Source organism: Lolium rigidum, chromosome 6 (genome assembly GCF_022539505.1).
Source record: "Lolium rigidum isolate FL_2022 chromosome 6, APGP_CSIRO_Lrig_0.1, whole genome shotgun sequence".
Lineage (NCBI taxonomy): Eukaryota > Viridiplantae > Streptophyta > Magnoliopsida > Poales > Poaceae > Lolium > Lolium rigidum.
In genome coordinates, this window is record NC_061513.1 from 209,306,111 (window position 1) to 209,327,596 (window position 21,486).

Here is a 21,486-nt window from a genome sequence, read left to right on the forward strand (position 1 = left end):
CTTTTCTTGTAGTGATTTTTGCTGTTTTTGGAAAATATGAAAAATTACGAGATCGAAACGGAGTGGAAAAGACGCACGAGGGGGTGCCACCACAGGCCGGCGCGGCCTGGCCTGGGCCCGCGCCGCCCTGTGGTCTGGCCGCCTCGTCGCTCCTTTTCGACTCTGGTTCGACCTGGTACTTTCCGTTTGTTCTGAAATTTTTTATTATATAATCCCCCGGACCCCTGGAGGTCCGTATATCGTTTTCTCGACGTGTTTTGTTTCGAGCTGTTTCTCGCCGGGATCTCGTTTTCGCTTAGAAGCACCATGGTCTCCAAGAACAAGGGCAAGGAGCTTCCGGATGAAGATAATCAAGATCGTGAGTGGAAAGAAGAGGACAAGAGCGTCAAGGAAGAAGCAAAGGAGGATGAAGAGGAAGTCAAAGAAGTTCCGCAAGAGCACCCACGCACCACCATTGCAAGCATCGGAGTGGTGACAAACTCGTTCAACGCCAAGAAGAGCGCACGGATTAGGACCGGAGGAGGACTTCGCCGCCATTACCTAGCTCCAAGGACATCTTCTTCAGGCATTCACCATCCTTTCCACAATCTAATCTACAATAATCAAATTGAAAGGACTCCCAAGGCAGCATTGCCTAGCAATTGGGATATAGATCGTTCTAACAATGCAGGAAGGACGAAGCCTGAAGCTGAAGGTTGGGGAAATAACTCCAAGAATTGGGACTCGCCGTCGGACATACTTCTCAATCGCGTCGAGCACAATTCGGAGATGATCCGCAACCTCATGTACAAGATTGACGAGCTTCAGGAGCTTGTGGAGAAGCTTGTGAGGAATTCATCACCACCATCGCCAAAGGAGTAATCCATCATCGGTATTGGCATCCCCTTGGTTTGTTCCAAGCTTGGGGGAGTGCCGCGGTATCACATCATCATTACCTTTTACTTTTACTATCAAGTAGTGTCATATCATGAGTAGGGAAGTTATCGTATAAGATGGGTTGCAGTGTGGAAGTATCTCTCCTTTAGTTTGTCTATGTATCCCTTGGTGTGAGTTATCGTTATGGAATATTAATGAGAAGTCTTATCGTTTACATATTGCACACCTTATTTTAGTTTGCAATTTCTACTATATGATTGATCTTGATTTTAGTATTGGTACCACTTTGGGAGTATTGAGTAAATCTATTCGGTTCTGGCAAACTTAGCAATGGTCAATAGCAACAACACTTTGAGTTCAAGGAGAATAGAGGAAATACATGTAGAAGATGTTATTATCTTTCTTATCAGTTCTTTGCTTAGTATTCTAGAGTTAAAACTGTTTGTTCTTACAAGTAAGATGCACGATTGTTTCTATCACATGTATATTTGTTTGTTTCCCTCAACTCCTATGCTTGCTAATTAACCTTGCTAGCCAAAGACCTGTACTGAGAGGTAATACTTCTCGTGCATCCAAACCTGGAACCCAAACCTATGCCATTTGTGTCCACCATATCTACCTACCGCATGGTATTTTCTCGCCATACCAAGTAAATACTTCATGTGCTACCTTTAAATAATTCAAAATTTATTACTTCTTATTTGTGTCAATGTTTTATAGCTCATGAGGAAGTATGTGGTGTTTTATCTTTCAGTCTTGTTAGGCAGCTTCCACTCGATGGACTAGTGGCTTCATCCACTTATCCTATAATTTTGCAATAAGAGCCGGCAACGGGGTTCCCAGCCCCAATTAATCAACTTTCATTAATAATTCTCTTCACATGTTTTGCCCCGATTCATCGGTAAGCAACTTAATTTTGCAATAGACACTCCTCCATGGTATGAGATTGTTGGAAGGCACCCGAGGATTCGGTTAGCCATGGCTTGTGTAAGCAAAGGTTGGGGGGAGTGTCATCCTTAAATAAACTAAAGTACATGTGTAAAGAAAAGAGAAGAGGGATGATCTACCTTGCTGGTAGAGATGACGTCCCTCATGGGAGCCGCTCTTTGGAGGTCTGTTTGGCAAGGGGGTTAGAGTACCCGCTACCAGTCGTTGACAACGACAAACACCTCTCAAAACTTTACTTTTATTCTCTTTATATGATTTCAAAACTGAAAAAGCTCTAGCACATGATTTAATCCCTGCTTCCCTCCCGCGAAGGGCCTGTCTTTTACTTTATGTTGAGTCGGTAAACCTATTTCCCTCCATCTCAAGCAAGCATTTGAGTTGTTGTGATCAAACTATTATATTGTGATTTGCTTCATCATGTCTTTACTCTTTCTTGTTTAGTACAAGTTTTACTCGAATGAATATAGCTTTGAAAGCCATCAATGATTAATATGATTGAGTATGCAAGTTTACCATAAGCTTTTTAATATGAGAGCGCTGCTCAATAGATAAGTATAATTTGTTAAATGTTCTCTGACCAAGAACAAGGTTTGCCATCACCAATTATGATTTCTTATGCACCTTTATTTGTGATTACCTTATACTTGTTTCAAGTTGAGTTATATGAGGAAGTTGCTTACTATAATGTCTTGTGTGAATGAATATGATGCTTCTTGTCCGTATTTTATTTATCGACTCTTCACTCCATAAACATGTGGTCCCGTTTATCGAGTTCGCTTTCGCTTGGGGACAAGCGAAGTCTAAGCTTGGGGGAGTTGATACGTCCAATTTGCATCACTATTTTATATCATAATTTGATGTTATTCATTGATATATTTCATATTGGGACACAATACTTATGTTATTTCATCTATTTTGCATGTTTCATGATTATTTGGAGATCGAGCACCGGAGCCAGGATTCTGCTGGAAAAAGCACCGTCGGGATGCAATATTTCGGAAGACCAACTCGTGGAAGGAAGTTTTACCAAAAATCCTATTTTTCCAGATGACGAAGGAAGCCAGAAGGGGGAGCCAGGTGGACCCAAGGTGGGCCCACACCATAGGGCGGCGCGGCCCATGGACTGGCCGCGCCACCATGTGGTGTGGGCCCCCTCAGCCTCTTTCGCCTCCTTTTCTTCGCGAAACCCTTCGTCCCGAAGACCTAAGCCACAGAAGGAATCCTCACGAAGGGTTACGGCCCGCCTCGCGGGGCGGAGAACACCGGAGAGAAAAGAGCTCTCCGGCGGGCGAGGAATCCGCCGGGGAAATTCCCTCCCGGAGGGGGAAATCGACGCCATCGTCACCGTCATCGAGCTGGACATCATCTCCATCACCATCACCATCATCTTCATCATCATCACCGCCATCACCACCGCTCGGACATCGTCACCGCTGTAGCAATTTGGGTTTGATCTTGATTGTTTGATAGGGGAAACTCTCCCGTATTGATTTCTACTTGTTATTGATGCTATTGAGTGAAACCATTGAACCAAGGTTTATGTTCAGATTGTTATTCATCATCATATCACCTCTGATCATGTTCCATATGATGTCTCGTGAGTAGTTCATTTAGTTCTTGAGGACATGGGTGAAGTCTAAATGTTAGTAGTGAACTATGGTTGAGTAATATTCAATGTTATGATATTTAAGTTGTGGTGTTATTCTTCTAGTGGTGTCGTGTGAACGTCGACTACACGACACTTCACCTTTATGGGCCTAGGGGAATGCATCTTGTATTCGTTTGCCAATTGCGGGGTTGCCGGAGTGACGAAACCTAAACCCCCGTTGGTATATCAATGCGGGAGGGATCGCGAGGATCTCGCAGTTTAAGGTCGTGGTTAGATTTATCTTAATTACTTTCTTGTAGTTGCGGATGCTTGCAAGGGGTATAATCACAAGTATGTATTAGTCCTAGGAAGGGCGGTACATTAGCATAGGTTCACCCACACAACACTTATCAAAACAATGAAGATTAATCATCTGTATGTAGCGAAAGCACTAGGCTAAAATCCCATGTGTCCTCGAGAACGTTTGGTCATTATAAGTAAACAAACCGGCTTGTCCTTTGTGCTAAAAAGGATTGGGCCACTCGCTGCAATTATTTCTCTCGCATTTTACTTACTTGTACTTTATTCATCTATTACATCAAAACCCCCTGAATACTTGTCTGTGAGCATTTACAGTGAATCCTTCATCAAAACTGCTTGTCAACACCTTCTGCTCCTCGTTGGGTTCGACACTCTTATTTATCGAAGATACTACGATACACCCCCTATACTTGTGGGTCATCATTGCCCTGGCAGCTGCCCACTCCTCGTCTGCGATGGTCCAGGCACGACCACGAAGGGCTGGCGAACGTGGAGGAAGCTCGTCAAAATCAGTTGATGATGTTGCCACCGGACAACAACAGTGCTCTCCTCCTCCATGAACAACTGCACCAACATCTAGTCTTCACTGTCCATTGCGGCAATCCGATGAACACCTTGCGGACGGGGCGGTTGGGCGGTGGTGGCGGTGGCCTCTATTCCGGCCCAAAAAGCGGTGACCGATCGAGGAAGTGGCGGCGGTGTCGATGGCGGGCGGCTATGGACAGGCGGGGTGGAAGGCTAGCACGGGGACGCGACAGCGACAATGGGTGGGAGTCGGCTTGGGCGGGGGTGGGAGAAGGGGGAAACCGAGGCGTCTGAGAAGGGCCCCGCAAATGCTTTCTTACGTGGACGAGCGTGCCGGCACATCCGATTCACGTCCTTTGCGAAGAAGACGACACGGGGTTACCGGCGCTTCTATTGAGCTCGGATCCACGCCGACGCTTTTTGAAACACGCCGATGTGAGAAAAAACCACGCCGACCCCAAATATCTATTGGCGGCATCGGCGCCTCTAAAAAAATGCAAGAAGATTCTAAGCCGAGAACCAAAGTTTGAAGACATGGGACTAAAGCAAAAGCCTAACACACACCAAAAAAAAAGCCGGAAAAAACGAGATGTTTCTCTTTTTGTGGCTGCATGAACAAGTTGAATATGAAAAGGAAAAGGCTTCAGATCCGTCGGAGGCTGGAACCTCCGGGTCGCTCGCACTCCACTTCACATCGCTCGCTCTCACGGCACGTCGTGGGTGGGGTCCCACCACCGACACATCTTATCGTCTTGATCTTGCATACCAATCCACCATCCCTTTTGTCCTCTCTAGTTTTCCGACGAAGACCCGATCCAGCTTCCAGGCCGCGCCGCCTGTGCTCCAAGCACGAGCCTCCGGCGTCCCAGGCACCCGCCGTCACCACCCCAGGCACCCGCCGTCCTAACCCCAGCCATGTGCGCCGCCGCCCCCACCATGGCTTGCGACCTCGTTCCGCGCGCCTCCTACCAGTACACTACCTCCACACCCACGTGCTCCGGTGCCCTGCCCCTCGCCGGAGACATTGGTCTACATCTCCTCCCACCTTGCTGGCGGTGCCCCTCACAGGAGGTGCTTCGAAGAGAGTGCGTCGGTGCTCCCACGAGAACGAGGCGGTGCTCCCACGGGAGGGCGGCAGTGCTGCCACGGGGAGAGCGGCGCTTCCAGATCCCTCCTTTTTGCTGCCGGCATCGACGCCGCTGCCCCTGCTGCAAGCGCCTGCGGGCGGAGCTTCAAGAGCTTGGCGCTGGAGCTGCAAAGGGTGCACTATCACCGGAGCTGCATACGGGGCGCCGCCGGAGTTGCGAATGCGCACCACCAGAGCTGCAATGGACAATCATCGGAGCTGCGAAGAGCCACCGCATGTGCTACAAGGCCTACCGACGCCGGAGCTGCGAAGGGCCACCACACGGAGCTGCAAAGGACCATGGTCGGCGCTACAAAGGCCTACCGTCTGAGCTGCAAAGGGCCACCGCATATGCTGCAAGGCCTTCCGGCGGAGCTACATGATGCGAGCGGTGGTGTAGCAAGGGGCTGCCGGCGGAGCTCCCGGCGGCGGATGGTGATGCTGCCCGACGTGTGTGGCGGAGAGTAGGTCGACGGTGCTGCAAACAGCCGCCGACGATGCTACCATCGACGGTTGGTGGTGCTGCCGACGGTGGTCGGCGAGTTCTCGCCGGACCTTCTCTCGACGGTGCGGGCGCGGTGATGCTGCAAGGAGCTAAAGGCGGTGCTTCCAGCTCGTGGACGGTGGTGCTGCGAGGAGGGGTGGCGGAGCTGCCGGCCGGAGTTGGCATGGCGTTGGCGGCTGCCGGCGACGCGAGGTGGGAGGCATGTGCGGGAAGACCAGGTATGATTTGTGGGGGAGAGAGACAAGCAGGAACGAAAAGGATGGAAGGAGGACGAAGCAATGTGGACCCGCTCATTCCTTTTCTACCGTCAGAAAAGTACACGTGTCAAGCTGTCGACCCGGAGGTTCCAAACCTCCAAACCTCCGGAGGATTATCAGCACTGCCCATATGAAAACTGTCTCCATCGGTGGACTAAGAGCATCTCCAGTCGCGTCCCCCAAACCGCGCCGGATTGAGCGTTTGGGGGACGTGTTTTGTTCGTGCCGCGTTTGGGGGACGTCGCTCCCCAGCCGCGTCCCCCAAACGCCGCCCCCAAACATTTAAAATACTTTTTTAACACATAAGAGCCATTTATCAAATGTAGCATATGAATAAAAATGTTTGAGAGGATTGTTTTCAAATTAAATTACAACAAACAAGTAAACAAATATAATAAATATGGCTAGATGCTACATCAAGGTGCCACGGTATTTCCTTTGATCCTCCACACATGCTCAACGAGATCAGCTTGAAGTTGATCATGAACATTGCTCGTCACGGATCTCTCGCGTGCATAGCGAGAAAATCAGCAAAATCTGCAGGCAACTCATGATCAACCTCCGCAAGAGGGCCTTGACACTCATAGGGACCAACATGTGACCTAGCATGATTCTTGCGGTCATCCTCGATGATCATGTTGTGCATGATCACACAAGCCCGCATCACCTCCCACATTTGGTCGTGAGACCAGCTTAGAGCAGTGGTACCGGACAATGGCAAATTGTGCTTGAAGCACACCAAATGCCCTCTCGACATCCTTCCCGCAAGCCTCCTGTCGTGTAGCAAAGTGGGAATTCTTCGGACCCGATGGATTCGAGATTGTTTTGACAAAAGTGGCCCATTTTGGATATATACCATCGGCTAGATAATAGCCTTTGGTATATTGGTGGCCATTGATCTCATAGTTGCATGGTGGAGCATGCCCTTCCACTAGTCCGTCGAACACCGGAGACCGCTCGCAACACGTTGATGTCATTGTGTGATCCCGCCATACCAAAGAAAGAATGCCAAATCCACGGGTCATAATCTGCCACGCCTTCAAGCACCACACCGCAATATACATGACGCCCTTTGTATATACCTTGCCAAGCATACGGGCAGTTCTTCCATGCCCGGTGCATGCAATCGATGCTTCCAAGCATTCCAGAAATCCTCCGGCAGCATTTTGTGCCATGATCCTTGCGGTCTCGTCCTCGGTTGGCCCTCTCAAGTAGTATTTGCCAAACTTTCCCACCACAGACTCGGCAAAACTTGTACATGCACTCAATGGCGGTAGACTCACTCATGCGAAGGTAGTCGTCCCGTGTATCGAGCAGTGCTCCGTATGCAAGCATCCTCATGACGGCGGTGCACTTCTGAATGGACGAGAACCCGAGAACGCCTACAACGTCGAGCTTGAGCTTGAAGTAGGGGTCGAACTCTCGAACGCCGTGGAGGATATTCATGAACAGCCCCTTGCTCATCCCGTACCGGCGCCGAAAATTGTCGGCATGTGTTGCGTCGTCGACGAAGTAGTCGTTGTGCGAGCATGGCATGTCCCTCCGGCCTCTCGCCGGGCTTCGACTTCCTTCTTCCCGGCCTTGATCCTCCGCGGCGCGGCTCTCTTCCTCTTCTCCGCCTCGGCGTCAAGCATGTCCCGGAGGGACGCGATGATCGGCAAATGCTCCCGCAGGTCGTCGTCGAAGGCTTGCTCGTCCTCCGGCCAGCCAGGGCAACCATCTCATCATCGCCGTCCATGGCTAAAGCAAAATCAATGGTTAAAATTGCGCCGAGGCGGACGACGCAACAAACAGCGGCCAATCGCGCCTACCCGGCAAGTCGTCGAGCACCTTCCGTGCGCGGAGGTGGGGGCGGATTTGACGCGCGCGTTCCGGGACGCGCCGGCGACGCGGCGGCGGCGGCACGACCGGCGGGAGCCCCAGCCGCGACAACGGTGTGGACTCTCAGCAGAGATCAGACGCCCAAACGGCGGGGAAATCCAGCGGCGGCGGTGGGGTGGGAGGCGCGGGAAGGAAGGAGCGACGAGAAAAGAGGCGCGGACCAAAGGTTTATGCAAATAGTCGCCGACATGTGGGAGCCCGCCTCGCTTTTCGTTGTGTCCGGCGTCCCCGGTGGGACGGGGACGGGCTCGGGGCGCCGGACACCATATCGGAGCGCGCCGGACAAAAATAGATTTTAGGGGAGGCGGCTGGAACGCATTTTCTGTCCGACGCGTCCCAAATCCCTTTGAGGAACGCTTCGGGGACGTGAGTGGAGATGCTCTAACAGACTCAAGTAAAGAGCCATCATGCTGTGACGCTTTCTAGCTGTATATTTTTCGGGCCTCCTTTTGTAGAACATGGCATCGTGGAGAAATACAAGCTGCACTTGTTCACCAAAGAATTCATGGGACGCTGTGAGCGGCCGCAGCATGTGGATACTGGATAGCAAATCCAATCTCTTGAACTGGCATCTTCCCTGGCACCGCAGAATATTCCTCTCGCCGCCGTCAGAATGAGTCCGTTGACGTGTGCTTGAAAACCGTCCCTAACTGTAAGCCGACACCATCACCACCAGTTTTCTTGCTTTCTGAACTAGTACACATTCGGAAATACAGGGAAAAGTGAGAAATGATTCGAGTAAAGGCATAAGTGTGACCAATTTCTGCTTCAGGGAGTAAATCTGGGCACAAAATCAAAGCATTTCGTCAATGTCAAGGCAACTGCTTGTCTCATCCTCTGTTTCCAAACTGGCCGGCGGCACCCACACCAGTTCCGTTTTTCAGACAAGGAAAGACGATCAACAAATTCCGTTTCCCACTCCCAATCATCCCTGCTCGAATCCTTTAAATTTGCCTCCAAAACCATCCCAGATTCATCCGTTCTCCACACTCACCTCGCACTACCCTCCCATTGATCTCGACGAAAAAGGAAGTGCCCAAACCCAACGAAATGTGGTGGAGGTCGCTGCTGCTTCTGCTGGCGGCGGCCGTCGCGGCGGCTGAGCCGGCGTCGACGCTGACAGGCCCGTCGCAGCCGGTGACGGTGCCGCTGTTGGAAGACAGGGGCCACGCGATGGACCTGCCGGACACGGACCCCCGGGTGCAGCGCCGGGTCACGGGCTGGGCCCCGGAGCAGGTCACCGTCGCGCTCTCCGCCGCGCCGACCTCCGCCTGGGTTTCTTGGATCACAGGTAAGCTATTCACAGGCACGGCTCTAATTCCTGGAATCTGTTGTTGGATGGCGTTTGATTTGCTGGTGGTTCGGACAGGGGATTCCCAGATGGGCGGCGCCGTGAAGCCGCTGGACCCCAGCACGGTGGGCAGCGTGGTGCGCTACGGGCTCGCCGCCGACTCCTTGGTCCGCGAGGCCACCGGCGAGGCGCTCGTGTACAGCCAGCTCTACCCCTTCGAGGGCCTCCAGAACTACACCTCCGGCATCATCCACCACGTCCGACTCCAAGGTGACAAACAAACAAACACCTTTGTCTATGTCGTTCCCCCCTCTCCACAGTCCACACCAGTGAGAGGCAAGACGTGGCGGCGACTGAAGTTCTAGCTGCCTTGCAGGTCTGGAGCCTGCGACGAAGTACTACTACCAGTGCGGCGACCCGGCCATCCCAGCGGCGATGAGCGCCGTGCACGCGTTCCGGACGATGCCGGCCGTCGGCCCGCGAAGCTACCCGGGGAGGATCGCCGTGGTCGGGGACCTCGGGCTCACCTACAACACCACTTCCACCGTGGAGCACATGGCGAGCAACCGGCCCGACCTGATCCTCCTCGTCGGCGACGTCAGCTACGCCAACCTGTACCTGACCAACGGCACCGGAACGGACTGCTACTCCTGCTCCTTCGCCAAGTCCACGCCCATCCACGAGACGTACCAGCCGCGCTGGGACTACTGGGGGAGGTACATGGAGCCCGTCACGTCGACCACCCCGATGATGGTCGTCGAAGGGAACCACGAAGAAGAGCCGCAGGCCGGGAACAGGACGTTCGTCGCCTACAGCTCGCGGTTCGCGTTCCCGTCGCAGGAGAGCGGATCCTTCTCCCCGTTCTACTATTCCTTCGACGTTGGGGGCATCCACTTCGTCATGCTCGCCGCCTATGCTGACTACAGCAAATCAGGTACTCAATCTGACAGTGGCAGAGTAAGCTCCGGTGGATAGGTTCAGACTAGGAATTTAGCTGTAAGGAAGTTGGTCAGAAGGAAATTCAGTTCTGAGCTGACTTTAGTATTGCAGCAGTGAACCTTGACTGATTCTTTGCACCACAAATGAACTCAGGGGAGCAGTACAGATGGTTGGAGAGGGACCTGGCAAAGGTGGACAGATCGGTGACCCCATGGCTGGTCGCCGGCTGGCACGCGCCGTGGTACAGCAGCTACAAGGCTCACTACAGGGAAGCAGAGTGCATGAGAGTGGCGATGGAGGAGCTGCTCTACTCCTACGGCCTCGACATCGCCTTCACCGGCCATGTACTACATTCTCTGACACTGACCGACTTATCTATGAACACCAGTAGCTGAGAGTGACTTGTGTGCTCTGCTCTGTCAGGTGCACGCCTACGAGCGTTCCAACCGGGTGTTCAACTACACGCTGGACCCGTGCGGCGCCGTGCACATCTCGGTGGGCGACGGCGGCAACCGCGAGAAGATGGCCACCACCCACGCCGACGACCCGGGCCGCTGCCCAGACCCGCTCTCCACGCCCGACCCCTTCATGGGCGGCTTCTGCGCCTTCAACTTCACCTCCGGCCCCGCCGCCGGCCGCTTCTGCTGGGACCGGCAGCCGGACTACAGCGCCTACCGGGAGGCCAGCTTCGGCCACGGCATTCTTGAGGTGAAGAACGAGACGCACGCTCTGTGGAGATGGCACAGGAACCAGGATATGTACAACAGTGTCGGAGATGAGATTTACATTGTCCGGGAGCCGCACAGGTGCCTGCTCAACTCGACCAGACCGGCAAGCTATTGATCATCCGACACTGAGCAGATCAAATTGTTCCCATGTACTGTATAATGTAGCTACATTTTGTCATCGAAGCGGATTCTAGCGAGCTCTGATGAGATAATAATAAGATAGGTTCTCAACTGACGCATCAAACGTGCGTTCTTTTCCATACAAGAAATTATATGGAAATTAGGAGATTGTGGTACTACTGGAAGTACATGAATTGGCTATTAATAATAGTTCTCGGAGCTAGACCATGATAATCCTCACAACCCAAAAAGGTTATTATCACAAAGTTTTGAAAGTAAGGAGCAAATTGTACTCCTCCAATCTTTAACATTAGGGTATGGTCCGACGTAAAATGACCGGCGTCCGTGGAGACGCATTTATGCCCCAAATTTGGACAGTGAATACGTCAACGCGGACATAGCGCGGTCAGCTTGCGTTGTCCGCTGTCCAGAATTCGAGCGATCAGCTTGCGTGTTCGCTGTCTAGAATTCGAGCCTTCCAGATAGTGACTCGGTGTACTGGCCGTTAGAGTGCCTTGACGGTGCCATAGCTCATCCGCGAGGCGCGAGCCTTCCGCACCCGTTGGCCGTCGAGACGGGCGGCGTAGGAGTGAATTACACAAAACTACCACAATTGCGGCAGTGGTAACGCGTCAGTACCATTTCTGGATTTTTTTGCTAAAAACTACAACTTCTAGGGTAATACGTAACAGATCGCGTAAACAGTCGGGTGAGAGCAGTTTAAGCCATCCGGACCCACTGTCAGGACCAACGGACGTTTCTCTCCGTTAGTTTGCAGGAGCTGGTCAAACACATAGCAAGGAACCAGTTTGCAGAGACCACACAGTTTCAGTGCTACAGTTGGTTTGCATGCACGGCTGGTCGGCTGGACATGCACGGCTGCACCTTGCGAACGATGGCATCGGCATGACGACCCTCGCCATCGAGTCGAGCTCGGCTGCCGTGGCTGTTCGCGTTCGCCGGGGGCACGCAGAGGGACGGGAGCGACAAGAACGTCGATGGCAACGGCTTCATCCGCGATCCATCATCGAGCAGTGCGCGCAGTCGCGGCGGTGCGGGCTCCTCCAGCGCGGCGCCCGCGGCCTGCGCAACGACTGCAACTCGCCGGGCAATGTGATGCGCGGCTATTCAAGAGTGCCGCCTTCTGCCTGCAGCCGCAGAGGAACTCAATTCGCGGAGTACAGCCAGAGCAGATCGGTGAGAGCGGCGGCCACACCGACGCCGACGATGGCGTGCGCGGCTGACGTCCTGCACAATGAGCACGCTGGAGTTGTACCTGGCGCTGCTCACTTGGAACGCTGCTGCTGACATTGCTTCTTGTGCTCGTATCGTCGCCGTCGGCGGACGTGCTTGAGCTGCTGGCGTTCAAATCAGCGGTGACCGACGACCTGTCGTGGGCGCTGTTGGCGTGGTCGGCCAACGACACGGACCCGTGCCGCGCGTCGCCGGCCTGGCCGTCGCGGGCATGAACCTGACCGAGTACCTCCCGTCCGAGCTCCAGGAGGCTGTCGAGAGGCCAGTCGTCGTCGTTGGCGAGCTGGAGCGTCCACATTGCGCGCCGGCGCCGGACGGTGACGCGCGCGCTGAGCGCTAGCATGTTCCATGAGGATCTAGGGGCTAGCCGTGAGGCTGCACCTGGGCGTCGGGGCGCGGGTGGCCAGCGAGTGTGGAGCGAACCGTGAGCAGCGTCGGACCGAGGGCATGCGCGGGCGGCGCCGGTTGCCGGACGGAGGGAATGGGCGGGCGGCGGCCGCCCGCCGGTCGCCAGACGGAGGGCGTGCGAACGGGACCGTACGGAGGGCCTGCGCGGGCGTCGCTGGGGCGCAGGGCGTGCGCTGCTGGTCGCCGGACAGAGGGCGTGCGCGGGCGGCGCCGGTCGTCGGACGGAGGTCCTGCGTGAGGAGGACGCCTGGTTTGACACGGTCGAGGTCGGGCTAGCGACCGAGACTAACCCCTCGGTCTTAACGAGAGGAAACGGCCGTTGGGCCTGACAGTGGGCCCTTTGGCCTTAAACTGCTATCAGCCTTGTGTTTGCGCTATCTGTTCTGGATTACCTCTGAAGTTGTAGTTTTTAGCAAAAAATTTCAAGAATGGTACTGATCTGTAACCACTACCTCAATTGTGGTAGATTTGTGTAATTTACTCGCGGCGTAGGTATCCCGGTGGCGCATGGTCCTCTCAGCGGGGGAGTTGGGACCCCTGATGGTGGCTACGTTCTCTAGCCAGCGGTGCGCCTGCCCTCGACCAGAGTGACGTCCCAATGGCTCTCTTCGCCCTGCCTTCGCCGCTTTGGTCACTGCCGCGCCGCGACCACCTCCCTTTCGGCCTCATAGCGGGCCATGTCCCTCGCCACGATCACCTCCGTGCTGGCCATCGTCGCGAATGCCTCCTCAATCTCCCGGTTCTCCCTGTCCACTCGCGGCTATTCCCGCCTTCTCGCCACTACCACCTCCTAGCGCGCCGCGCTGTGAACCACCATCGGGCCCGACAACTCGTACGCCCTCCTGATAGCACACGCTTGTGCCTTTTCCACCAGGGCCTGATGGCGATCGGCGTCCCACGTGAAGCTATCGAACAACATGGCCAACGTCACTTCCTATGCCCTCGTCGTCGCTGAAGTTGAGAAAGATGACGGCGATATCCTCACGGCTTCCTACGACTCCCGCAGTTGCGCCCTCGCGTCGGCGAGCATGGCATTGGTCGCTGCTAGGTCCGCGTGGATGTCGGGTCGAATCACGTTATTACAACTACCTAGAATATATCTTGGATGTTCGTGTATATGTAAATTTTTCGAAATGCATACACACTCCCCTTCACGGCTCGCCGACGGCGAAATGGTTGAGACCATGAAGCCTTGGGAGGGTGGTGTGTTAGTGTTTTAGGATAATGAGCGTGCCCCCGTTAGGGGGATCAGATGTGTGTTATATCGTTAGGGAAAAACCCCTAAGTGGCGTTACAAGGTTGTATGGTATACGATTGAAGCACTACTCCATATCGTATAAATACATATATTACAACTCTAACATCCTCTTTAAGCTAAAGCTTGAAGAGATTTAGATTATGCTTAAACTCATCTAATTTCTTGGAATAAAGAGTTTTGGTGAAGCCATCAACAATCTGATCTTTACTAGAGATAAACCTAATATCAAGTTGTTTGCTAGCAACTCTTCTTAAACAGAACAAAACAAAAGTGTATCTCAATATGCTTGGGGTGGGCATTTAAAATAGGATTGGTAGACAGAAAAGTGGTACCAAAATTGTCAACAGATAAACATGGTTTCTCCTTAAACGGAACACCAAGCCCTCGTATAAGGGCTTCAACTTAGAACAGTTAAGCATTTGCATTGACTAGTGCTTTGTATTATGCTTCGGTGCTGGATCGAGACACATGTGAAAAAGTACCACTACAATTGAGACCCCTTTTAAAGGGAATAGTAATCTAGGAGATAATGACACACTAAAAAAGTGGCATAAACTTGATGCTTCCAAACAGATGTCTTCCCCTGCGGGTTCGTCTCGAGTGACATACAATCAATACTCGAGGACACAATCACATGTTGTCAACAACCGTACTACCCCAATGTAATGATGGTATTGAATGAACATCAATTTGATTGATTTCGTCATATCATTTACATGCACAAAATCAGAAGCGGGGTTGTTTCCTAGCACTCCAGGATATATGAGATTGAGACCAAAGAAAATGGCAAAACCACCAGTAAACCGTCGATCATTTAAATCACCTGCACAATCTGCATCTAAAATAGCAATAAACACTTTAGAGGAGGACTTCAGAAAAGTAAGTCCAACTTTGTATATACCATGAATATATAGTAATATCAAATACTATCCAGTGAGTGGTAGTATAAGCATGAAGAAATTGACACACATTATTAGCTGAAAAGGATATGTTAAGTCGAGTCAATGTTAAAGCTCTAACAATGCTCCGTAGTGGGTACTGTCCTCAGAGCCAATAGGAGAGCCATCATGCAAGGATAATGCATCATTAACAAAGAGAAGTGTAGGACACGATGTACAATCCTTCATGCCAACTCGAGTAAGTAAATCCAGAGCATATTTGTCTTGATTCAAGATCAAATCATTCTACCCCACAAAAAATGGAGATCTCCAAGCTCCTTAAGAGCATACTCATTACCCAAATTGTGTAGAAAGGCCGAGATAGCTGATGAGTTTGGCACTATAATGTGATCAACATAAATGAGTATGAACATAGTTATACCTTATTGATCAAAAATAAATAATGATGTATCTCCCTTGGAAGGAACAAAAATGTTCATATTTGAAAAATGTGCAAACTGAAAATTTATTTAAAAAATTGTTCATTTTTTGTTCAATTAAATTTTTGTTTAGAAAAAGTTTGTTAAGAATAAACAATGTTTAAACTAAAAATTTCTAAAAAAAAGTTGTTCAAATTGTTTTTGTTTACAATTTTTCTGCTTAAAAAATGTTCATATTTTAAAAATATTCAAAATTTAGAAAATATTAAATAAATTCAATCAGAAAAGGAAGAAATAGAAAAAGAAGAAGAAAAGAGAGTAAACAAAAAAACCTAAGAAAACGTGAAAGAACAAGAGAGAACCGACGAACCAGAAAAAAACAAAAAATACCAACCGAAACTTCTGGATTGTCCTAAAACAAGAAGAACCAAAACTATCATAATTAATGGGCAGCAGCCCAGGTCGTCCCATTAGGGAGTGCGCTGTATTTTTATTTAACAATCAATATCACATATATTCATAGTAACAAATAATACATGGTAGAGATACATGGACCTAGTCTAACGATTACAAGATAAAATCTAAAAGGCACGCCGTATTAAGTATTAACACACGCCAATGGGCGGTAAATAGGTTTTGCCACTCGGTACGCACCGATCTGGTCGGTGTATAGGAGCTCATAGTGGCTGGTCCCAGGAAGCCCAACGGAGCATCTTCGTCGAAGGCTGGAAGCCCAATCCCTACCGAAACCCAAAACCTCACTTCACACGTCGGCCCACTGCTTTCTCTCTCTCGACTCCGTCGATCTCCACCACCACCACCACTGCCACGGCGTCGCTCCCAAACCCAATGGCGCCGCCTCGCCGCCGCTCCCTCCCGCTCCCCCTCCTCCTCCTCCTCTTCCCCGTCTCCCTATCCGTCCTCCTCCTCCTCCGCCGCACCTCCTACCCGGCGCCTCCGCTCCCCGCCACGGGCCCCGCTCCGGACCCCCGCCGCTTCTCGCTCCTCATCAAGCTCCTCGCCTACGACCGCCCCGCCCCACTCCTCCGCTGCCTCCGCTCCCTGGCCGCCGCCGACTACGACGGCGACCGCGTCGCGCTGCACGTCCTCCTCGACCACCGCCCGCCCAACTCGTCCGCGCCGCTCCTCGCCGCGTCCCACGAGATCCTCCACGCGCTCGACGCCTTCCGCTGGCCGCACGGGGAGAAGCGCGTCCACTACCGCGCGGCCAACGCGGGGCTCCAGGCGCAGTGGATCGAGGCGTGGTGGCCCGGCTCCGACGACGAGTTCGCCTTCGTCGTCGAGGACGACCTCCAGGTCTCGCCGCTCTACTACAGGTTCCTCAAGCGGGTCGTCATGAGGTACTACTACGACAGGGACAACTACAGTCCCTACGTCTTCGGCGCGTCGCTGCAGCGCCCCCGATTCGTCGCAGGTCAGACCTTAGTAAGCACTGTGAATGCTTGCTGCTCTTCTGGCTTAGTTAGGAAGAATGGATCCCTCAATGCATCATTTGCTGCCCAAATGTGGTTGCTAAGCTGGATAGGCCATCTTGTGGCTTAATGCGTTTGTGTAAATGTGGTTGCTAAGCTGGATAGACCGTCCTGTGGCTTAATGCCCAATTGGGAGTATATTGTTAGGACCTCTGGGTTGGTTAGAACACTATTACATGGGGGCGGGGGTGTTTTGCCTTGCGTTATCATGATCTATCCCTTTGAACTCCCGAGATCAAAGAGGTTTTTGGGGTAATAATGAAGTTCATTGTATTATTTGAAGTTTCTGATGCTAAATCCGTGAACACCGAACCAGTTAGTTCTTGCTAGAGTTTTAAAAAGATAGATAAGATAAACTGGATTAGACGCTGCTATTTTTGCATTCTGTTGTCATCTCTTGTATCAGCTATGGGCAACTTATCAGTTTCTTCATTAGCCCCTCCACAAGCTGACCTTTTAGGCATTGATTCAGAAATTCCTTGTAGAGTTTGAACTAATAAACTCTTTTCTGTCTGCTAAAAGATAGAATGTGTATTGAGTTGCTAGAGCCCTGTGTAATTGGCTTGGACAACGGAGCTTTGATCTGTTGGCAAGCGGTGCGGGTGCGCATGCTGCCCACCCAGGTTTGAGTCTTGGTCTCGGTGGGTGCTCATGGTTGTTGCTCCTTTAAAACAACACCAGCCAAGGGATAGTCCTGTCCTGGCAGGTCTCGTTGTTTTGTAATTGGCTTGGTAGCTGGAGTGCATAGGAACTTTGGGATTCTCTGAATCCCATTATTGTTGTTTTCCTTCTTTCTAGGTTTTGTTGACCTTCCTTTTATATGGATCTTCAGTTCTTAATTTCCCATAAAGAAAATGCTAGGGCTAGTCTTTCTTCTGGTGTAGTTGTTTCATTTGTTTTGGGTGACTACAGTTGGGTCTCATATTGTGAAGGTTTGGCTAGGGAATATGGAGATGTTATCATTATCCTAGATTCATTTTGTCATTTGTGCAATGTCATATCATGTGGGTATAAAGCCCTAAACTATCTTAGGTAAAAAACATAACAGTTAGACTTTGAGGTGAACTTGCAGTACTTATTATATCTTTACTGTTTTATTATTACTTGTATTTTATAATTAAATTTGTATGACTCTTAATGAAACTTGCACTGAGTGTGAGTTATCAAACGAGTTCTTTCGGCTGTGTATTAGATGATGAGGATTGGCTTGAGGTTCAGTTTAAGCTACTATTATCAGCCACACTTCGCTGTGGATTTGTTTGATGATAATTTCTTTTATTAGCACTACTAAATGTGTTCTCAGACTATTTATAATCTCCAAAGGTTGCCATGCAGACGCCTTTTCATCAAAATAACTTCCTTTGAACTAAAAGGTGTTTAATCAAAACATATGTTTATCTAATGGTTATATTGTGTTATAGCATAATTTGGATTTGGCATTACAGTCGTTTTTAGAGTTAAGAGAGCTTTAAACTAAACCAAATTCTAACCAAAATCCCCACTGCCGAACATTACTTTCATAGTTATTAGTTATTACATTAAGTACTAGCAGTGGTTCTGTTATTAACTAGTTGACTTTGAACTAAATAGGTAAACATGGAAACAAGATAGAGCTGGACAGTGAAACTAGGCTATTTTTGTACCAGATGGTTGGCACATGGGGACAACTTTTGTTCCCCAAACCATGGAAAGAATTTCGATTGTGGTACGATGAACAAAAAGCCAAAGGAATCAAACCTATTCTCCAAGGCATGGTAAACTCTCTTCTTATTTACATTACAGTGCGCTTCTTCAGTTTATGCATTACATAAATATCAACTAACCTACGTATTATGTTTAGTGGATTAGTTTTGTTTGGATTATTTTGATGTCTACGTCCTGGTGGATTTGTTTGCTTGTTAGTAATTGTTGTTCCACTTTCATCTGCAGAAAACTACAGGATGGTACAAAAAGATGGGTGAGAGAATATGGACCCCTTGGTTCATTAAATTTGTCCACTCACGTGGATACTTCAACATCTACACAAACTTCCTGAAGGAAAGGGCCCTCAGCATCTCTCATAGGGATGCAGGTGTCAACTATGGAAGAAGTGTTGGACCAGATTCTACACTGTTAGATCAGAATAATCTCAATTTCAATATATGGCAATTGCAACCTCTCAAAGAGCTAAAATGGTACGATTTTTGCTTTGCTGAAGTTCTTCCAGGAAGGTCTGTTAGGAAATTTAGTGAACTTGGTTCTGTGCTCAAGTCTGTGCAACTAGAAAATAATGTTTTACTCATAAGTTTGTATTCAGTGGAACAGAGGATTGTGAGAAACCTCATTTGCCATCTTGAGAAGGCAGGCACGCGGAATCACATTTTCCTTGGTGACAATGCAGAGTTTCTGGACGACCTTGCTCATAGAGGGCATGCTGTCATTGATGCTACTGAGTTGTTGCGCAGCAGCAAAATGAGTAGTTCTATGAATTCTGATGGTTCTGTTATGGAAATTTTGGCTAAAGCTTATGTGATACAATATTGCTTGGATCTGGGTTACAGTCTATGGGTACTAGATGCAAATGTTATTTCACTTGGCAGTAAGTTGGCCGAACCATCAGATCAGTCAGTCGACTTTTTTACTGCAGAGTCAGTGGATTTGATGTTTATAAGAAGCTCACAAGGCTCTAGAAAAGCATGGAATGACCGTATTATATCAAGAGTAGCAGATAGTGTGATATCTCCAAAAAGTGATTTTGTTGCTTCCCTGAAACATGTGAATTTTGTTCACGTACTTACGGAAGTGTTGCAAAGCAATGGTGGTGTGAAGCTGGGGAAACTGAATGAGGAGATCATGGTTATGGAATTAGGGCCTAACATGTCGAATAGATCACTGTCAGATGGTCAAAGTAAAATGCTTTCCTGGCCTCACAGTATGGCTTCAGATTTAGTTCAAAGGCAGCTCCAGAATGTGAATTTGTGGTTAATTGACTCAGATTCATCTTGTAGTGCGGTTGTTTGTATCCAAAAGCAGAAGTAGCCTTTGTTATCTGATGCATGTTCTTTTGTTAACATTTGACCCCATTAACGGATCGATGGTAATATCAAGTATTTATGAGACTTGGACCTGCCCTGGCACTTATCCAAGAAATCTTGGGAGCAACTTATTTCTTTGTAATGTTTGTGGCCTTCAATAGCTTTTGATGTTGATTACTGCTGGTCTTTGGAGCCACATATATTCAGTACCTATGAGGTCTTGAGGTGTTGATCATTCTGATTGTTTGGTGAGGTTGAATTATTCAGTTATCTATGCTGCTAGTTCCCATTCAGTGGTAATGTTCTGGAGAAGAATGTTTCCTGGTGTGCTCCTTGTTATATCAGCATCTCAACTACAATCATGAGTCATGACAGGCCTCAGACCTTGAAGACTGAACTTGGTATGAATCTACTGTAACAACTAACTCTGTATTCTAGTTCTAGTTCTGTAACAACAATGTTTTCTGTATTGCAAGTCATTTAGTTGTGGGCAGCTGCAGTGAAATACTGTCAGAAGTTTGCTTGTGCTTGTTTTGTTTTTCTCAGTATGATTAGTTTGCCTAAAGTAATGCTCGTGTCTTTTTAGGTAACCAGAGTTTCTGACCACTTGCAAATGAAAGAGATGTAGCAAGTGTGTATCTGAAGGCAAACTGGCTGATGCGGTTGGTGGTGCAGACGCAATATCAGCAAGGTAAAGGATATTCAACTGTAAAGTGGCTAGACAAATTTTACTGGCAGATACGATGGACATGCATCATCGATCGGAAGAGACTTCCCAACCATACAGCTGAAAATTCCTAGTAGCGCAATGTTGTTCCACTTGAAAGAGGTAGGATTACCTGTCACTGGACTGGATCCAACTTGGAATGCAAGCTAAGCATGTAGGTGTGACAAAGCAGAGCATGGATGATGACATCCAAATTGTTCCTTGTGCATCCTTGCATATAAAAACTTTAAAAACTATATACCAATGTATCATTACAGGGTGAGATGGCCACATGAGTGTGATGTCTGTTCTGCATGCTACCTTATTCCCATGGATTTTATGAAATTGTAGTCAACAACTCAATCATGATTACTTGCCAATCCTTTGTCTCTTGGTTTGCTTATTGCGTAGCCCTGTCTGGTAGCAGCATCTCCACACACTTGGGCAGAGCGAAGTGGCAAGCACCTACTATAGGCCCTAGGGACACGCCTAATTGGGAGCATCTATTATGATATTATTATTCCTAGCATGTATTGTTAAAGACAGCCATTTTGCTATCCTATTTATGATCTTAAACTCGTGAAGTGCTTCTGTCACCTTTAAGATTAGCTGCATTTGTTATTGTTGTAAAAAGAGCCTTTTTCAGACCTTTTTTTTATTATTATTATAAGGAGAACAGCTGTCTGCTTCGTCATGTGAAAGGACATGTCAACTAATTAGGTCTACCAAACAATAAATAGATGCGAGCAATCTCCTTATGCAAATCTTAATCACGCCACCTTAGAACTATGATGCCCTTGGACTCTCATGGCAGTCTTGTCAGGGGTACTGTCAGGGCTTCCATTGCAATCGACGTAGCAGTAAGCACTGCCGCGTGTGGGCACTCTCGAGTTAGGAAATGGATCTGGACTGTCGGCAAGGCGACGGCTG

At 49.5% G+C, this 21,486-nt stretch overlaps 2 protein-coding genes across 2 annotated transcripts; both read left to right on the top strand.

Annotated features, from left to right (window-relative positions):
* Window positions 1–9,077: 9,077 nt before the first annotated feature.
* LOC124665553 (purple acid phosphatase 15-like) lies at window positions 9,078–11,315 on the top strand. The gene is made up of 5 exons (XM_047202951.1): window positions 9,078–9,318; window positions 9,397–9,588; window positions 9,695–10,252; window positions 10,411–10,601; window positions 10,681–11,315. Exons 1-5 carry the CDS (start codon window positions 9,078–9,080, stop codon window positions 11,098–11,100), a joined length of 1,602 nt encoding a protein of 533 aa, XP_047058907.1. The 3' UTR covers window positions 11,101–11,315.
* A 4,877-nt stretch (window positions 11,316–16,192) lies between these two features.
* LOC124665180 lies at window positions 16,193–21,022 on the top strand. The gene is made up of 4 exons (XM_047202584.1): window positions 16,193–16,778; window positions 18,427–18,590; window positions 18,766–20,251; window positions 20,437–21,022. The coding sequence occupies exons 1-3, from the start codon at window positions 16,193–16,195 to the stop codon at window positions 19,852–19,854; spliced, it is 1,839 nt and encodes a 612-aa protein (XP_047058540.1). The 3' UTR covers window positions 19,855–20,251; window positions 20,437–21,022.
* Window positions 21,023–21,486: the final 464 nt, after the last annotated feature.